Below are 23133 nucleotides of genomic sequence, written 5' to 3' on the forward strand. Positions count from 1 at the left end.
ATTCTACGTCGGTCGAACTCGGAAACGTGCTAAGAAGACACTCGCTGTCTTCTATGAGGTCTGCTGTAGCTCCTTACGCACAACCACCGCATGAATGAACAATTTCTCTACGTCCACACGGCCGTCTGTTCCCCCTTTATACAAAGGGTACTAGGAAAGTTACGCAATACAACTTTATTGATTTAATTTCTTCGAAGTAATTTCCGCCACACTGAATACACCTCTCCAACCTTCCTAAACCAGTTCTCACAGGTTTATATAGGGAGTAAGGTACACTCGTTGTCCCAAGCCCTCAGGAGGTCCTCAACACTCGAAGATAGCACTCCTTTCAGCTTCATTTTACGAGGGTTGCCCAGTAAATAATGCCCCATATTTTTTTTCTCCGAAATAAAAAATATTAGAAATGTGACACTTTAGGTGCGAGTTATTTGAAGTTTCCCGCGTGTGTACGCAAAGTTTCAATTTCCTCCGACAGAGAGCGGTGGTGTAGGAATGTTCTAAAATGGCGTCTGCAGGTGACTTCCGTCATAAACAACGTGCAGTGATTGAATTTCTCGTAGCAGAGGAAGAAACCGTGGACAATATTCATAATCGCTTGTGCAAAGTCTACGGAACATCTGCAGTCGATAGGAGTACTGTTGGTCGCTGGGCACAGAGGGTGAAAGCATCAGAGGGCGGTGCTGCGGAGCTCCGAGATTTGCCGCGGTCGGGAAGGCCTCCCACGGCTGTCACGCCTGACATGTTGCAGCGGGCTGATGTTCTCATTCGACGGGATCGACGCATTACGACTCGACAGAGGCTTATGTCAAAACATTAGACAAACTTAAGCAGCGCTTCCGGCGCCTTGGGCGTCATGTTAACCCACAGGATGTTTTGATTCAGCATGATAACGCTCGTCCTCACACAAGTTTGAGGACTTGTGAACACATCGCGAAAGTGGGTTGGATAGTGTTACCCCATCCACCCTACAGCCCCGATTTGGCTCCTTCAGACTTTCACTTGTTTGGGCCAATGAAGAATTTCATTCGTGGAAGACGTTTTGCCGATGACGAAGAAGTGATTCACGAAGTGACAACCTGGCTCCGTAGGCAGAGTACAGATTTTTACCGGCAGGGAATACACGCTCTTGTGTCTCGCTGGAAAAAGGCCGTCGAACTTGAAGGAGATTATGTGGAAAAATAAAGCAAGTAGACAAAACATCAGTCTTTCACGTATGTAAATTTGATTGTTGTGGAATAAATACTTCTGGAGAAAAAAAGTATGGGGCATTATTTACTGGGCAACCCTCGTAACATGTGGGAACAGTGCAAAGTCACAAAAAGCAGGGTCTGGACTGTAAGGAGGCTGTTCGAGAAGTCTCAGTCCTGTACCCCACGCATATTCGGTGGATACTTCGGCGCGGTGAGCTGGTGCGTTGTCATGATGGAGGAACCGAGTATCCATTGTTGAACTGGGTCGCAAGTTCTTCACAGATTGGATGACTCTGGGCAGACACTGCTCAGTGCACCACTTAGCTGTGATTGTCTTCCGTGTGTGCAGAGCCGGCCGGTGTGGCAGAGCGGTTCTAGGCGCTACAGTCTGGAACAGCGCGACCACTACGGTCGCAGGTTCGAATCCTGCCTCGGGCATGGATGTGTGTGATGTCCTTAGGTTAGTTAGGTTTAAGTAGTTCTAAGTTCTATGGGACTGATGACCTCAGATGTTAAGTCCCATTGTGCTCAGAGCCATGTTGTGTGTGCAGAACAACACGCTCCACAATTCCACTCGATTTGCAAAAACACCTATCATTTTCTTTTCTACTGATCGAGGTTTTCTGAGAGCTACGGGTGCGTGTAGTCATCTTCAAAGACCCACACTTTGTTTGAGTTTTAGTTGGCACATCATAATAGTACAGCCAAGTCTCGTCACCTGTCACGATGTTATTCACATACTGTGGTTATCCCTTAAGAAACTTCATTAACGTCTCCCAGCACCGAGTCCAACATCGCGCCATTTGCTCTTCCGTCAGTCTATGCTGCACCCAGAGACAAGAAAGTTTTTTTACTTGCAAGTGATCATGCCGAATCGAACGAACCGCGCCGCGCAGGATTAGCCGAGCAGTCTAAGGCGCTGCAATCGTGGACTGTGCGGCTGGTCCCGGGGAGGTTCGAGTCCTCCCTCGGGCATGGTTGTGTGTGTGTTTGTCCTTAGGATAATTTAGGTTAAGTAGTGTGTAAGCTTAGGGACTGATGGATGACCTTAGCAGTTAAGTCCCATAAGATTTCACACACATTTGAACGAAGGAACCGCTGAAGCATTTAGCCATGAGGTATCCTCTATCTGCTTATAGCCCACTCGCCTGTCTTCGTCTAGCATTTTCCTCACAGCATCGATGTTTTCCTCCATAAGTGATGGTCGTGGCCTTCCCGTCCTCTCAGTGTCGTACAGAGTGAAATTTCCTCTTTGGAATTCTCTGGACACACATCCCAGAGTATAAAAGTCATTTCTTCAAGGCACTGGTCTATGATTAAACTAGGCGTGAAGTTCTGTCACAAAACTGCCCCAGTCTCGCTTCGTGACGACGATGACGTAGCCAACACTTCAGACTAACTCTGCTAGTGAACGACTGCGCCCACCGACTTGGCACAGCGGCTGCAATGCAAGTATCAAGTGTTCTCAGAACACAGCAACAATCGGCCTCCTGCGACTTATTGTTGCGTCGTACTGCAAACCTTTCCCAGCGCCCTGTGTACAGCGCGTAGCCGTGATGTGGCACGCGCTGCAGAGTAGCGGCCGCCGCCTGCGTCTCTCGTCGCCGCAAATGCGTGCCGCAGGTGTCGCCTGATCCTGATTTGCGTTCTTCCTTCCGGGTAGGACGAGGAATTCCGCCTTATGCAAGACGCTTTTTCAGTTTCTTGCATAAGACGAAATTTCTCGTCCTGTTTACATAGCAGGTGCGGTCATAACAAGAACTGCAACACCACAACATGAGTGATTATTCCTTCTGGGTGTTGCCTTTCGCGTGTCCATCAGTGTAAATGTAATTGATTTTTTACATTACAGTATGTTCAGGACAGAACATTCTATTCCATAACAAAAGAAACGTAACAAATCTTTCAGTCGTTTATACAGAGAAAGACAGTCAGATAACTCTGTCAAGTGTACTACCACCGCTACAGTGGGTCACTATAACTTTTACTGTTACAATTATAGAATAATGAAAATAACATAATTCATTTTTACAGCCATTTACAAACTTACGGGTTTAATGTGACAGAATTGGACAGACAGTTGATCGCGGACTTAAAATGGGAACCATCCTGTGATTTGGCAAAATCAGGATGACCGTATGACGTCTGGACTCGCCATCCTTCCAGCTGCAAGGCAAGTTATTTCAAAAGAAACCTCTTTTTGTCTATCTCTAGGGAATGCCACTGTTTTCAAAGGACGACACTTAATAATGTACAAGGCTACTGTGACACTGTCCATTTATCTCTCACAGCCGGTCACTGCACACGGTTTTCACGTACCTGTATGTCTTATAGATAAGTTTTCTTAGAAGAAAAACATAGCGCGAAAGAGTTGTGTGGAACGAAAGTGTTTTGTTTTTATTATTTACGTATGTATATTTTTATCCAGGCCCTTACTCCGAGCTATCGAAGTAATTGTTTCCTGTGTAGAATGCGTAGGTTGAGTAGGTACTTCTTCGATGCCTTTCTTAAGTGGGTTATTTTGAATAATCGATTTACTTTTCTTGAGATATTTATTGTACAGTTTCATTCTTCATGGAACACTTCCATCTTCACAGCTACTCTACATTTCATACCTAAGCACTTGGAAAATGATTTATCGAACCACTTTTAGGCTGTTTCCCTAGAGCGCTTTGGAGAAATGAGTACTAAAATTTTTGGTGCTGTTTATGATTTATCGTATCTTTTTTATGATGATCGTTTCTCTCCAAGTATGTCGGAGTCAACAACGTACTTGCGCATTGGGAGAGGAAAGTTGGTGGTTGAAATTTCGTGAAAAGTTCTCGCCACAACGCAAAACGCCATTGTTTTAATGATTGCCGCATATCATATCTGTGACACTATCTCTTGTATTTATTGATAATGCAAAATGAGCTGTCCTCCTTTGAATATTTCGATGTCCCTGTCTGCTTATCATCCCACTCCGTTCACAAATACTCCAGAACAGGATTGATAAGCGTTGTGTAGACAATCAATTTACTAGACCTACTACGTCCTCTAAGTGTTATGCCGTTGTGACACATTATTTAGTTCGCCTTTGCCACAAAATTTTGTGTGTGATCGTTCCAGTTTAAGTTGTTGGTATGCGTAAGCCCTAGATGTTTAGTTGCACTGACAGCCTTTAGATTTGTGTGATTTATCGTGTCACCGAAATTTAACGGATCCTCTCAGTACCCTGTGAGTCATATCACATTTTCTATTGTTCAGAGTCGAATGCTACTTTTCGCACCAGGGGTATATCTAGTTTAAATTATTTTGCAACAGCTTTTGATCTTCTGATGACTTCAATAGACAGTAAATGACAGCGTTAACTGCAAACAATCCAGGCAGGCAGCTCACATTACCCCTTAAATTGTTTACACGGTGTTCAAAAAAAAGTGTCGAGTAGTTCGGGAGCTGGTAGTATGCAGCGAAACAAGAAAAGTAAGTCCAATGAACATGGGTACGGAAACGCATACCTTCCGAGATAAACACGTGTTTGTAGGAAGGGCTGCGCACCCCTCGGTTGCGGATATTCGCGCAGTCGTTGCATTGCTGCTCCGTCAAATTTGTCGACAGGGTATTACGGTGTGTTACTCAACAGCACTCTGCCTGCCACTAGGGGTCTGCGGTCAGCCGTGTCGTTACAGTCGTGTTGTCGGCTACGTTAGTTTTCGTCGTGTTTGTGTGCCTTATTGTACAGTACTGTCAACCCTGGGTACGTATCGTGGTCTTTTACCTCCTCCCAAACGCGGATTCACTTGTGTGTTTACTGTTATTGCGCTGTTTGTACGTACAAATGGTGTAGCACATTTACGTTTTCTGTCTTCCATCACTTGTTACCAATGGAACCTATTACTCGGTAAGTGAAATGGTGGATAGGATATTCTGCGATGCTCGAGTAAATGGATGTAGCCTTCGAGTCCGTGTCCTCTACGCTGAAAAATATCCACAGCACAGAGTGCCCTCTGATATGCTGTTCGGCAGACTTTTCCAGTATCCGTGGGGCTCGGGTACCCTCGCACCTCAGAAGACTGACGGTGGAAGGCCCTGCACGGCCCGCGCGCCTCACACGGAGGAGCGTGCGCCGCGTTCGGTGGGAGGAACCCCTGGCACCGGCGTGCGACGGTTAGCAGCAGCAGCAGGCGTGCCCCACTGTCTTCGTGAGCGGCTGCTGCACCCGCACCACGCACAGCGCGTTCACGACCCGGGGCCACAGCGTCACCGTGGCAGGCGGCGGCTGATGCAGAAGTGTGCCGCACATCCACTGCTCACGCCCAAGATTTTATTTGGTGATGAGGCAGGGTTCACGAGAGATAGTGTTGTCAATGTCCACAGCCAGCACGTATGGGCAGATATAAATCCTCAATCAATCAACACCGATTCTCAACCAATGTATGGGCAGACGTACTTGGCGACAGATTAATAGTGCCATATCTACTACCACAAAGGTTACCTAGTGGACTTTCTCGTTAATGCATGGGTACGTCGCTGGAGACTGTGCCATTGCAGCAACGAATACAAATGTGGTTCATGCATTATAACGCACAAGCACACTTTCGTCACAACGTGCGTGAACATCTGACGCATACCAGTGGCGGATTTAAAAATTTTGCGCCCCTAGTCACACCATATTATATGCCCCCTCCCCCTCACAAACAACATGTTTCAAGTAATAACTATTACCCGATCACTTCACAACTGCAGTTTTGGGTGGGGGCGCTGTGAGCTGTTTGTGTATTGTGCTATGCGTTGTTCTGAAGGTCGCGTCAGTGGTCTAGTCGCGCTCAATCAAAACGTATAATGCTTCCTGGCTGTACTTGATGCACGGCAGCGGATAAAACAAACTTAAAATTACATTGTGTTAATACATTCTTCTGTCGAAAGACAGCCGGCATGAGTGGCCGAGCGGTTCTAGACGCTGCAGTCTGGAACCGAGCGACCGCTACGGTCGCTGGTTTGAATCCTGACTCGGGCATGGATATGTGTGACGTCCTTAGGTTAGTTAGGTTTAAGTAGTTCTAAGTTCTAGGGGACTTATGATCTCAGAAGTTAAGTCCCATAGTGCTCAGAGCCATCTTTACCATTTTTTTTTTTCGAAAGACAACAGAAACGAACACAAGTAAAATAACTTTTCTTTTATGGCCTTTTAATTCAGCAGAGCGTGTAGCAGACAACGGATTTTTGTTGTACATTCACTTTTAAAATGTTCTTTTACACGAAACCGTTGAAAATGAAAAAGTTGTGTTACGATCTAGAAATTGAAGTGAACGTGTCATACATTACAAATTAATGCGCACTTTTACAGAGATGTGTTCAAAATTAAAATTAAACTGTCGTTTTACAATTTGATAACTTGAAGGTGTAGCAGACAAGAAAACACTTTCGGTACTAATACGTGAATCTGTAGGAAAATGTAGGAAATGAAAATGAAATACAGATTTCGCTGCACGAACTAATAACTACATACAGACGAACAAACACAGAACTGGATTTGCTATTACATAGTTTTACAGACTACTGTGGAAAAATCAAATTTGCTTTACAGTATAATAGGTAACGTGTAAAGAATTAGGCTCTGTGTAGCCAGATGCTGCATAATAAGTGTACACAATATCTTTAATCCATGTAAGGGCTGAACAGTTTTGTACTGCAGCTACCGCTCTCACCAAATCTCTTTCTAATGGTATTAGCAAAGCATTTACGTATTTATCGACAGAACTGAACTACGTTATTTATTAACACTTTTTCATCTGAGCGTACTGTCTGATAACGTATATTTTCACAATAACTATACATTTCAGCAGACGCCTAGAATACGCATCAGTAGTGATATACTAAAATACAACGCCAGGCATTCGGGTATTGTGCAGTATTGTCGGCCGCCTTCGGTCACGTATGCGCGTAAACGAGGTTTAGTTCCGCGTTCTGCTGTCGGCAATTGTAAAATAAACAGGTAATACGTAGTTTGTAAATCCAATGAATGTGCTCTAAGTTATAATAAAAATCGCATTATAATCTTAAATTTTGAAAACTAGTATGAACAGATAAACAAACTCACGAATTAGCAAAGTTTGCATCTGGCTTTAGCGACAGAAAACTCGATGATCATATCTTCATAGTTCAGACGGTTATCAGTTAGGAGATCGGCTTCGCTGTGAAGATTGGACAATCTCTCCTCAGACAACGTACAACGTAGGCACGATTTCAGTCTTTTAAGAGCCGAAACCGAGGGTTCTGCTGAACAATTTGTAAGTGCCATACATAGAAATATTCTAAGAGAAATGTCAACATTCGGAAACTCTCTTTTCGTAAAAATTTACTCATTTCGACTGGTATATCACTAATCTCAGATGATTTCAAGAGTTCCGCGAAATGAACACATTCACTCGAGAAAGAAGGCTCTAAATCTGTCATATGACGCTTGGAGTTATCCTGCACGTTCAGCAATATTGTCAGGTGAACTGTTCTTAAGGTTACTGAAAACTGTGAAGGAGTCCAACACTGTTATATAGCTTTCCTTCCTCCTCATTAATTCGGGTACACGTTGTCGAGTTCTGGGAGAAATGTTTCGAATCTAAATTTTTCCCTTCCAGTCAGAAAAACATCTTCAGATTCCGGTTCTTCGTCATCATGAAGTTTGCGTTTTCGTGATCTCTTATACGTGCATCCATAGTCTATATCCGTCACAATCTCCAGGGATTTATTTTCGTAATAGTCGAACATGCCACGAACAGATGCAATAAATCTTACTAGTGACTCATATAATTCATGCACTATTTGATTATCAACATTTACACTTCGCAATTTCAGATTTACACTACAGGGTGTCCGAAAAGTCTTTCCCTGATTACATAAATTGATAACTCGGGCTAGAAGTAAGATAAAAATATGAAACTTGGGTCGAATTGTTTACAACTATCAAAGTTTTATTTTCTGTTTTAGGTTCGCAGTACGTAAGTAGTGGATGAGGTGCAGTGCCCAAGAAGCCATGTTAACCAATCAGGAGAAGACACAGTGCGTCCTGTGGTACCATGAGACACGATCACCAACCACAGTGCAGAGACACTTTCAGACAACATTTGGAAGGAACCCACCTGATGCAAGAGCATTAAAGCCTGGTATCAGAAGTTCAAGAACACAGGATCGGTTGCTGACCTCCCGAGGTCTGGTCGACCAAGAACCTGAGCAGACAGGGTGGAAGCTGTAAGGCAGTCTTTTCGGCGAAGTCCGAAGAAATCGGTGCGCAGGGCCTCACGTGAATTACAGGTGCCAAAAAGCTCTCTCCATGACATTTTACACAAACGTTTATTGTTTCGTGCATACAAAGCGCAAATCGTTCAGACCTTGTTGCCCAATGACAGAACACGTCGATATGAGTTTGCGGTCGAAATGCTATCACGTATTGAGGACGATGATGATTATCTCAGACGAATTGCCTTTTCCGACGAAGCGACCTTTTTTGTCAGTGGAGTAGTGAATCGCCATAATGTGAGCATTTGGGGTTCACAACCCCCTGGCGAGGTCACGGAGTGCACCAGAGGCAGTCCAAAGGTGAATGTTTGGTGCGCGCTATTGCACGATCGAATTATTGGGCTATTCTTCTTCGCTGAGGCTACCAGCACATTTGCAGTGTATCTGGACATGTTGCAACTGTATGCTGTTCTTCAGCTGCTTCAGTATCAACCCGATGTCTTGTTTTAGCAAGACGGTGCACCGCCTCATTGGGGTTTCGACGTCCGTCCCTATCTCTGTATGACCTTTCCTGGGCGATGGATTGGTCGTGATGGGCCAATGGTTTGACCTCTACGCTCTCCTGACATAACCCCATTAGACTTCTTTTTATGGGGTTATGTCAAGGACGAGGTCTACCGAACACGTGTACCAGATCTTGAAACCCTGCGGCAACGGATAACCATAGTCGTTGAATCGATCCCTCCAGTGATGTTGGCTAATGTGTGGACGGAAATTGAATATCGCCTAGATGTGCTACGTGCTACCAAGGGTGCTCATTTGGAAGTTTAGTGATGTGTGGAAAAAACTTTGATAGTTTGTGAACAATTAGACACCAGTTTCATATTTGTATCTTACTTCTAGCCTGAGTTATCAGTTTATGTAATCAGTGAAAGACTTTTCGGACACCCTGTATTAAATCTCTAGAGTATGTCCTTCCAAAGTGTCTTCCTGAATACTGTTTCTAGTCTGCTGAGTCGATTAATAAAACTGAAGCCTCATTTCACACAAGTGGTTTTTCAAACGTATTCTTGGCAATATGTGTCAGGCCATTGATAACGCCCTCCCAGTTTTGATCTAGACTTGCACACGCTTCCTCTCTTACTGACCAACGTGTTTTTGATAAACTTTTTACCATTTTGCTTCCTGATTTCGTGAAAGAAAGAAGTTTATCCAATTGCTCTGTAGAAGCAGAGAAAAAATTTTAAAGGTTTAGCACTGCAATGAAAAATGAACATGCTTCCCGACAACAGCTTGCAACACTAGTGCCGACTAAATTCAAAGAATGTGCTGCACAAGGTACATAATGCTCTTTCGGATTTCGTTCTTTAATGCGTGCCTGAAAAACCAGTCTAGGTTGCTGACATATTGCTTGCGTTCTCGTATGACTGGCCTCTAGAGTCAGTAATATCAATGGAATTTGCAGACAGAACTTTTAGTACGGGCTCAGCTAAGTTTTCGGACTTGTGTCATGGGTTTGGAAAAAACGGAAGAAAACATTCAACAGTTTCACTATTATCGTTCACATACCTTAATATGAAAGATAATGAATCAACATGTGAAATGTCCGCTGCAGAATCTACTATTATAGAGAAATATGTGGCCTGTTTTATTCCCCTTATGACAATTCTTTTTATTCGTTCAGAAAGAAGCTCTATTATTTCATCATAGATTGTTGAAGAAAGATAACTTGTATGACCCTGCCCTGGATTTCCATATCGTTCAATGTGCTCTGCAAGAAAAGGATCAAACTCGGCTATAAGTTCAATAAACATCATAAATTGTTTCTGAGAGCTGCTGGACTCACCAGCTACTGACCAGGGAGTCACTATTCTGATTCCACTGGCCAGCTTGTAGTTCCAGTAATTATAGTGTCCATAACTTGTTGTAACTCTCAACAGTATTAGTACTGACATCTTACGTCAGTCAGTTGGAGCTAGTGTGTAATGGAGCACAGTTGCGATAATCATGTGCAGGACTCGTGAAATTTTAGCAGTTGACGCCTACGCAGAGAGCACTTATTTAGCCCGAGCTCGTAACCTGCCCCGCAGATATAAAACGGAAAAGTTCACACATTGATGAAAAATTGGTTGAAAAAATTATCTACGATATTAACTGTGTTTTGGAGGTAAATAAATTTTCAATGACAATCAGTTGTCAAAACAGGGAAACGAAGACGGAGGACGTGCTCTATATTGCCGACAATGGCTTGAGCACGTTGCTTGCTCAGATAATGAAGCAAATTAAATTAGTGGTTTCAGTGAATTAACTAGTTCAAGCTGATGCAAAGAATTGGATTATGAGACATTAAATTCGAAGACAGAAAAGACTGAACCTAACGAACTGATTCCAAAAATAGATTCAGTGGAGAGTACATAGGATCCGTTTGAAGCTGAATGAAAGTGTTATTGGAAAGTAGTTCAAGAAGGCTTACTGGTCTCAGTAGTTCTTTTAGAAAAGAAATGTATTTCAGCAACAGTAGGCTGAGGAAAGCCATGATACCTTGGAGGGGAACCTGAAAAGCGTTGTCCAGGGAGCTCACGAGAGTTTAACTAGTCACCACCAAGAGCATGACTATAGGGTAATCAGTATGATGGAGCAAGAAGAACAGGAATTTGCAAAATCCTAGGATATGCAATTCCAAACAAATAAAAATCATTACAGGTACAAGAGGAGGAGGTCAGTGGCAATGCACTGGACAAGGATCCGCGTGAGAAGGCCCTGGGTATGCAGACAGAAGGTAAACTGTGGGGTCACCAGCCTGTGGGGACGTCGTCCAACAGCTTCAGTCTTGCCGCCGTGCACTCTGAAATCCCCCTCACTGTGTTGGCATGTGGACAAGACAGCTAACACAGTTTGCATACTTTCACTCAATTCTATCCTAAGGCATAACCTTCTGGGGCTGTGCAGTTAGGAAGACAATTGATTTTTTGTACAGAAGTGTGCAATAACAACATTCTGTGAAATACTTGCAAATGCCTCTCCAGAGACCAAGGGACTCCTATTCTCTCAAGTTGTTGTTGTGGTCTTCAGTCCGAAGACAGGTTTGATGCAGCTCTCCATGTCACTCTATCTTTTGCGAGCCTCTTCACCTCCGAATAACCACCGCAACCGGCATCTTCCTGAACCTGCACACTGTGTTCATCTTTTGGTCTCCCTGTACGATTTAATCCGAACCCCCCCCCCCTCACACACACACTTCTCTCCGGTATCAAATTGCTGATCCTTTCATGTCTCGCAAAGTGTCCTATCAACTGATCACTTCTTTTGGTCAAGTTGTGTCACAAATACCTTTTCTGTCCAACTGTATTTAGTACTGTTACCTGATCTACCAATCTAATCTTCAGCATTATTCTGTAGCACCAAATTCTAAAAGCTCCTGTTCTACCACAACGTAAGGGTAACTGTTGAGAGGCCAGACGAACGTGCGTTTCGTCAAGAGGGGCAGCAGCCTTTTCAGTAGCTGCAGAGCCAACAGTCTGGATGATTGACTGATCTGGCGCTGTAACATTAACCAAAACGGCCATGCTGTGCTGGTACTGCGAACGGCTGAAAGCAAGGGGAAACTACAGCCGTAATTTTTCCCGAGGGCATGCAGCTTTACAGTATGGTTAAATGATGATGGCGTCGACTTGGGTAAAATATTCTGCAGATAAAATAGCCCCCCATTCGGATCTCCAGGTGGTCACTACTCAGGAGGGCGTCGTTATCAGGAGAAAGAAAACTGGCGTTCTACGTATCGGAGCGTGGAATGTCAGATACCTTAATCGGGCAGGTAAGTTAGAAAATTTAAAAAGGGAAATGGATAGGTTAAAGTTAGATATAGCGGGAATTAGTGAGGTTAGGTTGCAGGAGGAACAAGACTTCTGGTCAGGTGAATACAGGGTTATAAATACAAAATCAAATAGGGGTAACGCAGGAGTAGGTTTAATAATGAATAAAAAAAAAAAGGAGCGTGGGTAAGCTATTACGAACAGCATAGTGAATGCATTATTGTAACCAAGATAGACACGAAGCCCACGCCTACCACAGTAGTACAAGTTTATATGCCAACTAGCTCCACAGATGACTAGGAGATTGATGAAATGTATGATCAGATAAAAGAAACTATTCAGATACCGAAGGAAGATGAAACTTTAATAGTCATGGGTGACTGCAAATCGATAATAGGAAAAGGAAGAGAAGGAAAAATTGTAGCTGAATGGGGATGAGGAACGAAAGAGGAAGCCGTCTGGTAGAATTTTGCACAGAGCATAACTTAATCATAGGTAACACCTGATCCAAGAATCACGAAAGAAGGTTGTATACATGTAAGAGGCCAGGAGATACTGGAAGGTTTCAGACAGATTATATAATGATCAGACAAAGAGTTAGGAACCAGGTTTTAAATTGTAAGACATTTCCAGGGGCAGATGTGGACTCTGACCACAATCTACTGGTTATGAAATGAAGATTAAAACTGAAGACACTGCAAAAAGGTGGCAACTTAAGGAGGTGGGACCTGGATAAACTGAAAGAACCAGAGGTTGTGTAGAGTTTCAGGGAGAGCATTAGGGAACGATTGCCAAGAACGGGGAAAGAAATACAGTAGAAGATGAATGGGTAGCTTTGAGAGTTGAAATAGTGAAGACAGCAGAGGCTCAAGTAGGTAAAAAGACGAGGGCTAGTAGATATCCTTGGGTAACAGAAGAGATATTGAATTTAATTGATGAAAGGAGAAAATATAAAAATGCAGTAAATGAAGCAGGCAATAAGGAATACAAACGTCTCAAAAATGAGGTCGACAGGAAGTGCAAAATGGCTGAGCAGGGATGGCTAGAGGACAAATGTAAGGATGTAGAGGATTATCTCACTAGGGGTAAGATAGATACTACCTACAGGAAAATTAAAGAGACCTTTGGAGAAAAGAGAACCACTCGTGTGAATATCAAGAGCTCAGATGGAAACCCTGTTCTAAGCAAAGAAGGGAAAGCAGAAAGGTGGGAGGAGTATATAGGGGGCCTATACAAGGGCGATGTACTTGAGCACAATATTATGGTAATGGAAGAGGACGTACATGAAGATGAAATGGGAGATATGATACTGTGTGAAGAGTTTGACAGATCACTGAAAGACCTAAGTCAGAACAAGGCCCCGGGAGTAGACAACATTCCATTAGAACTACTGATAGCCTTGGGAGAGCCAGCCCTGACAAAACTCGACCATCTGGTGACAAGTTGTATGAGACAGTTGAAATACCCTCAGACTTCAAGAAGAATATAATAATTCGAAACCCAAACAGATGCTCACAGATGTGAAAACTATCGAACTATTAGTTTAATAAGTCACGGCTGCAAAACACTAACACGAATTGTTTACAGAAGAACGGAAAAACTGGTAGCGGCCGACGTCGGGGAAGATCAGTTTGAACTCCGTAGAAATGTTTGAACACGTGAGGCAATACTGACCCTACGACTTATCTCGGAAGATAGATTAAGGAGAGGCAAACCTAAGTTACTTGCATTTGTAGACTTAGAGAAAGCTTTTGACAGTATTGACTGGAATACTCTCTTTCAAATTGTGATGGTGGCAGGGGTCAAATACAGGGAGCAAAAGGCTACTTACAATTTGTACAGAAACCAGATGGCAGTTAGAAGAGTCGAGGGACATGAAAGGGAAGCAGTGGTTGGGAAGGGAGTGAGACAGGTTTGTAGCCTCTCCCCGATGTTATTCAATCTGTACATTGAACAAGCAATAAAGGAAACAGAAGAAATATTCGGAGTAGGAATTAAAAGCCATTGAGAAGAAATAACAACTTTAAGTTTTGCCGATGACATTGTAATTCTCTCAGAGACAGCAAGGGACCTGGAAGAGCAGTTGAAAGGAATGGGCAGTGTCTTGAAAGAAGGATATAAAATGAACATCAACAAAAGCAAAACAAGGATGATGCCATGTAGTCGAATTAAATCGGGTGATGCTGAGGGAATTCGATTAGAAAATGAGACACTTAAAGTAGTAAATGGGTTTTGCTATTTAATGAGCAAAATAACTGATGATGGTCGAAGTAGAGAGGATATAAAATGTAGACCGGCAATGGCAAGGAAAGCGTTTCTAGAGCAGTAACGCCCTCTGTGCTTGTGTTTGCGGGAAACACATATCAAAGCATCTGATGCCCCTGCCCTGTGGGGCTATACCCTACGTCGCAGGTACGACCTGACTGGGGAAAGAGCCAATGGAGGGGTCGCTGTGTTTGTCAATAATGAGCACCACTCCTCTGCTCTTCCCTGGATACCGACCTGCAAGCTGTTGCAGTTGGAATTTCTGTACTTCAGAAGCTTACAATTTGTTCTCTTTATTTACCTCCTCTGGCCGCAGTAGACTCTGACGCTCTCACAGATCTTATGACGCAACTCTCCCAAACATATCTCCTCCTGGGAGACTTCAATGCGCACCATGTCCTGCGGGGCTCAACGTCTCCTTTGCATCGAGGTCGAGTTTTGGAGAACCTCCTGACATCTCGAGAGCTGTGCCTCCTAAATGCTGGTACTCCGTCCCGTTTCTCTGCTGCTACTGGGTCATTCTCAGCCGTCGACCTCTTTCTCTGCTCTCCTGCCCTCGCCAACTCTGTTCACTGGGAGGTCATTGACGATCTTCATTTTAGCGACCACTTCCTGATCCGCCTTCAGCTACTCGATGGTGTGTTGCTGGAACAGAAGCCACCAACGCGGATGAGTGGCAGGGCTAACTGAATGCTGTTCGGCCAGTTGGTTGTGTCTGAACACAGTAACAGCGCCCAGGAATGGGTGGATCACATCACACATGTGATCCATCACGCTGCTAATCTATCCATACCAACGTCTTTCGGCCCTCTTCAGAGGCGACCTGTCCCTTGGTGGACAGAATAGTACCATTTAGCCATGCGGGACACGCGTGCAGCTCTTCGATAGTTTAAACGCCACCCGACAGTGGACAATCTCTCGAACTTTCGAATCGCGAGAGCCAAGGCTCGCCGTGTCATTAAACAGCAAAAAGCTATCATAGCCTGAGTTCCTGAATTCCATCAATCGCTCTACTTGTTCCTCAAAAGTATGGTAAGCCATCCAGAGGATTTACGGTAAACACAGCCGTTTACTGATAGCTACAGTGTCGAACCAGGGGTGCCTCCAAACAACGCGTAGAAGCATTGTTCAGACGCTGGCCGAGCATTTTGCACAAGCTACTGCCAATGCAAGCTATTATCCAGCGTTTCGTCGCTACCGTGCGACTGTCAAGAGGGAAAAGTCGTACTTTATATCGAACAGTTATGACGCCTACAACTCTCCATTCTCCATGAGGGTGCTTGAATAGGCACTGACTGGGACTTCTGACACTGCACCCGGTCACAATCACATCTGGTACAGCATGCTTCGACATCTGGCAACGGCGTCAAAGGAAATCCTCCTCGAATGTTTTAATCTATATGGCAGACAGGTGTCTTCCCCAACTCTTGGAGGGAGGCAGTTCTAATCCCCCTTCTCAAACCAGGAAAGGACCGCACATGACCCAGTAGTTATCAGAGTATCGTCTTGACGAGATGCCTAGTAAAAACCCTGGAACAGATGGTTAACTGTCGTCTGCTCTGGCTTTTACACACCAGGCAACTCCTTAGCCGCTCTCAGTGTGGATTCCGAAAATTTCGGTCCACAGTCGACAATCTGACCCTCCTAGAAGTGGTTATTCAGCAGGCTTTCCTCCATCAGCATCACTATATCGGTATCTTCTTTGATATCAGTAAGGTATGTGATACTACTTGGAGACACTGCATTCTTGCACAACTGCGGCCACCTCCCCATTTTTATTCGGTCTTTCCTCTCTCGGCGGTTTTTTCAGACCCTAGTTGGTAACACACTGTCTGATCGATATGAGGTGGAGAATGGTGTGCCCCAGGGCAGTGTTTTAAGTGTTACCCTCTTTGCCATAGCCATTAACAATATAACATCTACAGTAAGGAGTCCAGTACAGTGCCCCTTATTTGTGGATGACTTCGCTGTTTTCTGTTCCTCCTCCAGTGTTGCAATGGTGAGCCGTCAGTTGCAACTTACAGGGCGGTGGTTAGAGGAGTGGGCTGCAAAGACAGGTTTTCAGTTTTATGCCAATAAGTGTGTGTGTTCATTTTAATCATTCCCGTCATCCTTTTAATTTGCCTGTCATGCATATATGGGACACTATCCTACATTTTAGAGACACAGTGCGGTTTCTGGGCCTCATTGAGTACACCGGATTGTCATGGTTGCCACTCCTGCGAGATTTGAAAGCCAGAACCCTGAAGGCACTGAAAATCCTCAAGTGCCTCAGCCACAGGTCTTGGGGAGCGGACAGGGCGCGTCTCCTCCAGTTTTGTCGGGCTTTTGTGCGCTCGCGGCTGGACTACGGGTGCACGGTGTATGGGTCAGCGAGGCCCTCTTATTTTCGGATCCTTGATGCTGTCCACCATGCGGGGATTCGACTGGCCACGGGTGCTTATCGGACCAGTCCCATACCCAGCCTCTGTGCTGAGGCTGGGGAACCGCCACTTACCATCCGACGGCAGCTCCTTGTAGCTTCAACTTCACCCACTTCCCATACTGTTGCTCATCAGCCTCTAGATCGTCTTTTCTCCTACTATCTCTGAGCCACGATACCGTTTGGGATCAGTGTGCAACGTGTGATGGAGTCCCTCACTGTGGAGCCCGTACAGCCCCAAATCCAGGGTTTTAACCGCCAGCAAACCTCGTTGCTGGAGAGGCCCAGAGTGGTTTTAGATTTGGTGCGGTACAAGAGAGATTGCACTCCTGCTTCTGTTTTTAATGCAACATTTTCTGCCATTTTATCTGAGCACCACGTCTATATCTGTTTTTACGGATGGGTCGAAACAGGGGGATTCCGTTGGTTGCCCTGCTATTTTTCCGCAACTTGTCCTCAAGGTCCGACTGCCTCAAGCGTTTACTGTCTTTGATGCGGAATTGTCGGCGATCTTGAAGGCACTGGAGCAGATGAAACGCTCTTCCCCGCCTTAATTTCTTGTCTGTTCTGATTCACAAAGCGCCCTTCACTCATTGCAACGTTTGTATCCAGCAGATTAAACAGTCCAGACCATCCAGGATGCCCTCCTCCAACTACAATGACTGGGGAAGGAGGTGACTTCCTGCTAGGTTCCAGGGCACAACGGCACTGCTGGGAACGAAAGAGCAGATCTCGCAGCCAGGGAGGCGTGCCACGATCCGCCAGTATTTCAGTGTGCCATCCCCCTGCACGCACTCACCTCTCTGTTGAAATCATGAGTCATACATCGGTGGGAGGATGAGTAGCTGGAAATGATTGACAATAACCTCCGTTTAGTCCAGCCCACAACGCGTGTGTGGTGTACTTCCTTCCAGCCACGTAGACGGGACGAGGTTCTCCTCACTCGGCTTCGGATAGGCCACAGTCCTATGACGCTTGGATTCCCGCTCCGGCGAGAGGACCCTCCAATGTGTGGTACTTGGGGCGTCCAGGTCACTGTGCGCCACGTTTTATTCGATTGCATCTTATTTTCTGACCAGCGGACCGCGGCTGACTTGCCGGTGGATCTGCCATCTCTTTTAGGAAATACTCAAATGAATGTGGTTAAAGTTTTAAAGTTTTGTGACTTGTCCAATGTTTCTACCAAAACTTTAGAGAGACTGTCTTAAATCTGTTCACAAGGTAACTGATTCGCCCATATTTTACGTAAGTGGCCAGCGAGTGACAATTTTCTGTGGCATTCTTGACGCTCCTTTCTCGTATTCTTACGTTTTATTTTCTTGTACAGCGTTCCTCATCTTTTCCCGTTTTCTTTGCGTATATGCTTCCATTTTACTAAATTTGTCCACATTTGATTCCTTCAATGTGTGTCAGGGCGCTGATGACCTCGACGTTGAGCGCCCCAACACACACACACACACACACACACACACACACACACACACACACACACATTCACACAAAATTCTGTCAGAGACGGCAAAGAACTTGGAAGAGCTGTTGAACGGAAGGTACAGTGTCCTGAAAGGAGGATGTAAGATGAACATCAACAAAAGCAAAACGAGAACAATGGAATGTAGTCAAATGAAATCGAGTGATGCTGAGGGAATTAGATTAGAAAATGAGACACTCAAAGTACTTCACGGTAAAAGATAACAGCCAAATAGTTATAAGATAAAGATTTATTGAAATCCTTGAGCACGGCCTCGGTATATCTGAATATACCTTCATGGGAACCAAAAATACACCTGAGCAGGAAGACACCGTCATTAGCAAAAAACTTATCAACATAACTGAGATAGAAGGAAAAAAAATGCTTATAGCTTTAAGTACCCATGAAAATTAGCAAAGTATTACAACACAAAAACTTTTAGTCACTTACTAAAATCACATCTTACAGTGGAGATGCATAAAACAACCGTGCCAAAGGTGGCACCAGTAGTTAAAATTAAAATATCACTTCCATCTGTACAGCGTAATTATGAAGAGATGGTCGATGCGAACGCGGCATACTATCACTAATTAGCCTGTGAACTGGCGTGAAGAGGGTGTGGAAGCACTAGGCAGACAGTTTCACCGAGAGAGGCCACTCGTGGTATGAGCGAGAAACTCGCGCTCATTAAAACCCGGGATACATACTCACGCGCATCAAAATTTGAAAGGCTGTGCTAATTCAGACCCCCTGTCTTAATAACTAAAACATATCAGAACCATTTAAAACACCTGAATTTTTCGTAAAAATACTTCTTCTGATATTATCATCCCAGCAGTTTCTTGTCATCCACAGTCTCACAAAATTGCCTTCTCTCACTCTGCAGTTCATCGTGCCGTGAACCCACCTTTAGAAAAGAATTCTTTAGGAAAAGAAATATCTTTAGTAAAATCCGTAGCTATTAACAATGGATATGACCCTATGTTAAATGACCAAACTGTTAGGAAAAAACAGCTGTAAAATTTTCAGCCTTAGGAGATAACAGGGCGATAAAGAGTGAGCGTAATAACTTTATTTCTATTCCCTTTTGGGGAAGGTATCATACAAGATAAGAAGATCTCTACTGAAGCAATAAGGTTAGAGAGTTGCCTTTTCCGTAAAAAATAGCTTAAAACAAAGAGTGATTCATATTATTGGGGCGCGGGAAGAACTTGGGATTAAATCCGGAGTTTACAAAATTACTTGTAACGACTGCCCCAATACGTTGGACAGACAGGTAGACCCATTAAAGTAAGACATATAGAACACATGCTAGGTAAAAATGGGGAAAATGTGTACAGTTTCACGTTTGCTGAACATCTATTGCTCTTACAACATACGCCACGTAAACTGGATGACGTAGAATTGCTACACGAAGAGAGTAAGGGTTACCAACTGGACCTGTTCGAGGAATTAGAAATTTTTAAACATCTATCTCAAAAAGATGGATTTATTCTCAACAAACAGGTGCAGCTTAGAAACAAAATTTTTTTGGATAGTTTCAAACCCCTTCTTGCTCTAACGTGATATAGTCTGGCTGACTAGAAGCTAATAATGAGACACTTAAAGTAGTAAAGGAGTTTTGCTATTTGGGGAGGAAAATAACTGATGTTGGTCGAAGTAGAGAGGATATAAAATGCAGACTGGCAATGGCAAGGAAAGCGTCACTGAAGAAGAGAAATTTGTTAACATCGAGTATAGATTTAAGTGTTAGGAAGTCGTTTCTGAAAGTAGTTGTAATACTTTGGTAATTTTCATGGGTACTTAAAGCTACAAGCATTTTTTCCCCTTCTATCTCAGTTATGTTGATAAGTTTTTGCTAATGAAGGTGTCTTCCAGTTCTGGTGTATTTTTGCTTCTGATGAAGGTATATTTAGATATACCGAAACTGTGGTCAATAAACCTTTATCTTGCAACTGTTTGGCTGTTATCATTTACCGTGAAGATTTTCAACAGTTGCTGCTTCAGCCATGTTTAAAATTTTGACGCTTAAAGCAGTAAATAAGTTCTGCTATTTGGGGACCAAATAACTGATGATGGTCGAAGTAGAGAGGATATAAAATGTAGACTGGCAATGGCAAGGAAAGCGTTTCTGAAGAAGAGAAATTTATTAACATCGAGTATAGATTTAAGTGTCAGGAAGTCGTTCCTGAAAGTATTTGTATGGAGTGTACCCATGTATGGAAGTGAAACGTGGACGATAAATAATTTGGACAAGAAGAGAATAGAAGCTTTCGAAATGTCGTACTGCAGAAGAATGCGAAAGAATAGATGGGTAGATCACATAACTAAGGAGGAGGTATTGAATAGAATTGGGGAGAAGAGGAGTTTCTGGCACAACTTGACAAGAAGAAGGGATCGTTTGGTAGGACATGTTCTGAGGCATCAAGGGATCACCAATTTAGTATTGGAGGGCAGCGTGGAGGGTAAAAATCGTAGAGGGAGATCCAGAGATGAATACACTAAGCAGATTCAGAAGGATGTAGGTTGCTGTAGGTACTGGGAGATGAAGAAGCTTGCACAGGATAGGGTAACCTGGAGAGCTGCATCAAACCAGTCTCTGGACTCAAGATCACTACAACAAAAAGTATAGCATAACACGAATATTCATGCAGATCTCATTTACTAAGATTTTGTGTTAGTTAACTATTACACAAGAAAATTATTGTATACGTGCGCATGTGTAGCACAATTTAAGGTACTTGGATGTACATGTGTACTGTACAGGATAACCAAAATGATTATGTAAAACATACAGCATAGTTTTTGAAGTTGAGTGATAGAAAGCTGTAATTGGAAATATTGTCATCTACCACGATCAGTGGGCAACTATCTGTCACTTGCAGCAAAACCTGTACATCAAATCTGAGAACAGTACAGCGTTGTGTTTGAAGGGGAGCGGCACGGCAGCTGGGAAGTGTGTCGCTCCTGTGTACCGTGCCTGCCATGACGCAGACCGGCCGCCAACTTTGTGTCAAAGCAGTGGTGGTGGTGGTGGTTAGTGTTTAACGTCCCGTCGACAACGAGGTCATTAGAGACGGAGCGCAAGCTCGGGTTAGGGAAGGATTGGGAAGGAAATCGGCCGTGCCCTTTCAAAGAAACCATCTCGGCATTCGCCTGAAACGATTTAGGGAAATCACGGAAAACCTAAATCAGGATGGCCGGAGACGGGATTGAACCGTCGTCCTCCCGAATGCGAGTCCAGTGTGCTAACCACTGCGCCACCTCGCTCGGTGTCAAAGCAGTGCCGAAATGTAATTCAGGCCAGTGAGTTGTGTCATCACACTTGTCACTTACATACAATCAAGAGCAACAACTGAACAGATTCAGTAGCATTTTCGTAAGGGCAGCAACCTAAATTTTGAGAAGATAAAATAACTAAACGAAATGGACAAGATGGACAGGATATTCGCAACAATTTTTTTTTCCTAGACATGAAAAGAAATTAATCTACGATACATTGGCATAGCTATATCTGTTACATTTGGGTAGTTCTAATTGTCCTGTATTACTACTGCTGGAATAGTATTTGATCCTGATTGATGAAGCGTATTATCTACAGCAATGTGCGCAAGTATTTTTCCACTGTTGTTGTAACTTTATAGCTGTGACTTACGTTTCCTTTCTTGTAAGTGGTGTCTCTTGGCTTCAGCTAAAGACGTTCCTTCAGTTATTGTGAAAGAATGCTGAACTCTATATTACAATGTGTTTTTTATAACATTCAGTAAGACAGATAGGTAGAAAACTTACGATTAGAACAGAAATTCATCCCGTGTAATTTATAAAAACATACCATACCATGGAGACATAATTCCATTTTTTTAATTTTTTTAACTAGTAGATTACTTTCTCTCATTAAAAGATATATGCCTACATTTGATTATTAACACTAAATACATTCAGATTCCTCGTTAAGCTTTGCAAAAATGCAGACTGAAAGTGAGTGAATTTTTCAGTGTGAAGGTATTATACCAAAGCGTTCTGCAATCGCATTGATGCGGTAGTCGACATACCTGTCACATAAGAAACACGTTGTTTGAGGTGCGGATGGCGAGCCCATTCCTCAAGGCTTTTGATGAGCACATATGGACCAGAGCTTCTGAGAACAGTTTCTGTCGTATCGGGGCGGATACGAGTAATTACATTTCCTTCAGTAGAATTTCCGTCGTAGATTTCCCCAAAACGTCTGCTCGCGTCAATGTAATAGCCGTGGAAACCACTCGTTCTATGAAGTGTCTGAAAAAAAACAAATACCCGTAAAAATACACAGACATCTCCTTAAATGGCACAAAGAAATGTAAAAGGAAGAAATGTCTCATTGTAAGACGGAAGATGGGAAAAGATGAGGTACTAACAATGTAATAAAGAAGCTTCCACATTTTAATGACTAAGTAAATGTTAATGAAGCGTTTACCTATACCGAGGTTTAGGTCTCTGGCCTCCATGTACCTATAAATGATATAGCGTAGCACAAGACATTTCTTTTTCGATGCTGTTTAGCATTCTTTTCTACCGGCAGGTGACATTAGTGCTGGCCGTGACCGTAGGTGAACGGCTGACGTCACTGCCTTTGGTGCGGAAGGGCCGGGGTTCGATGCCCTCTCCAGCCTGGGACTGGACCGGAGTGCGCCGAGCCTCGGGAGGCGACTGGCCTGGAGGAGCGGCCGCCTGCCGCCACACAGGGCGCTGCCCAGCGGCGGGGGCCAGGCCGGGCGTGGGGCC

The 23133-nt window shown here is 43.9% G+C and overlaps 1 protein-coding gene across 1 annotated transcript in view; it reads right to left on the bottom strand.

Annotated features, from left to right (window-relative positions):
- Positions 1–23133, bottom strand: part of LOC126416336 (uncharacterized) — a 586934-nt gene that overhangs the window by 397300 nt on the left and 166501 nt on the right. Inside the window, exon 7 of the mRNA XM_050084004.1 lies at positions 22425–22647. Within this exon, the coding sequence (XP_049939961.1) occupies positions 22425–22647 (223 nt within the window). The remainder of the gene's footprint in view (positions 1–22424; positions 22648–23133) is intronic.

This window comes from Schistocerca serialis, chromosome 8, assembly GCF_023864345.2.
Source record: "Schistocerca serialis cubense isolate TAMUIC-IGC-003099 chromosome 8, iqSchSeri2.2, whole genome shotgun sequence".
Lineage (NCBI taxonomy): Eukaryota > Metazoa > Arthropoda > Insecta > Orthoptera > Acrididae > Schistocerca > Schistocerca serialis.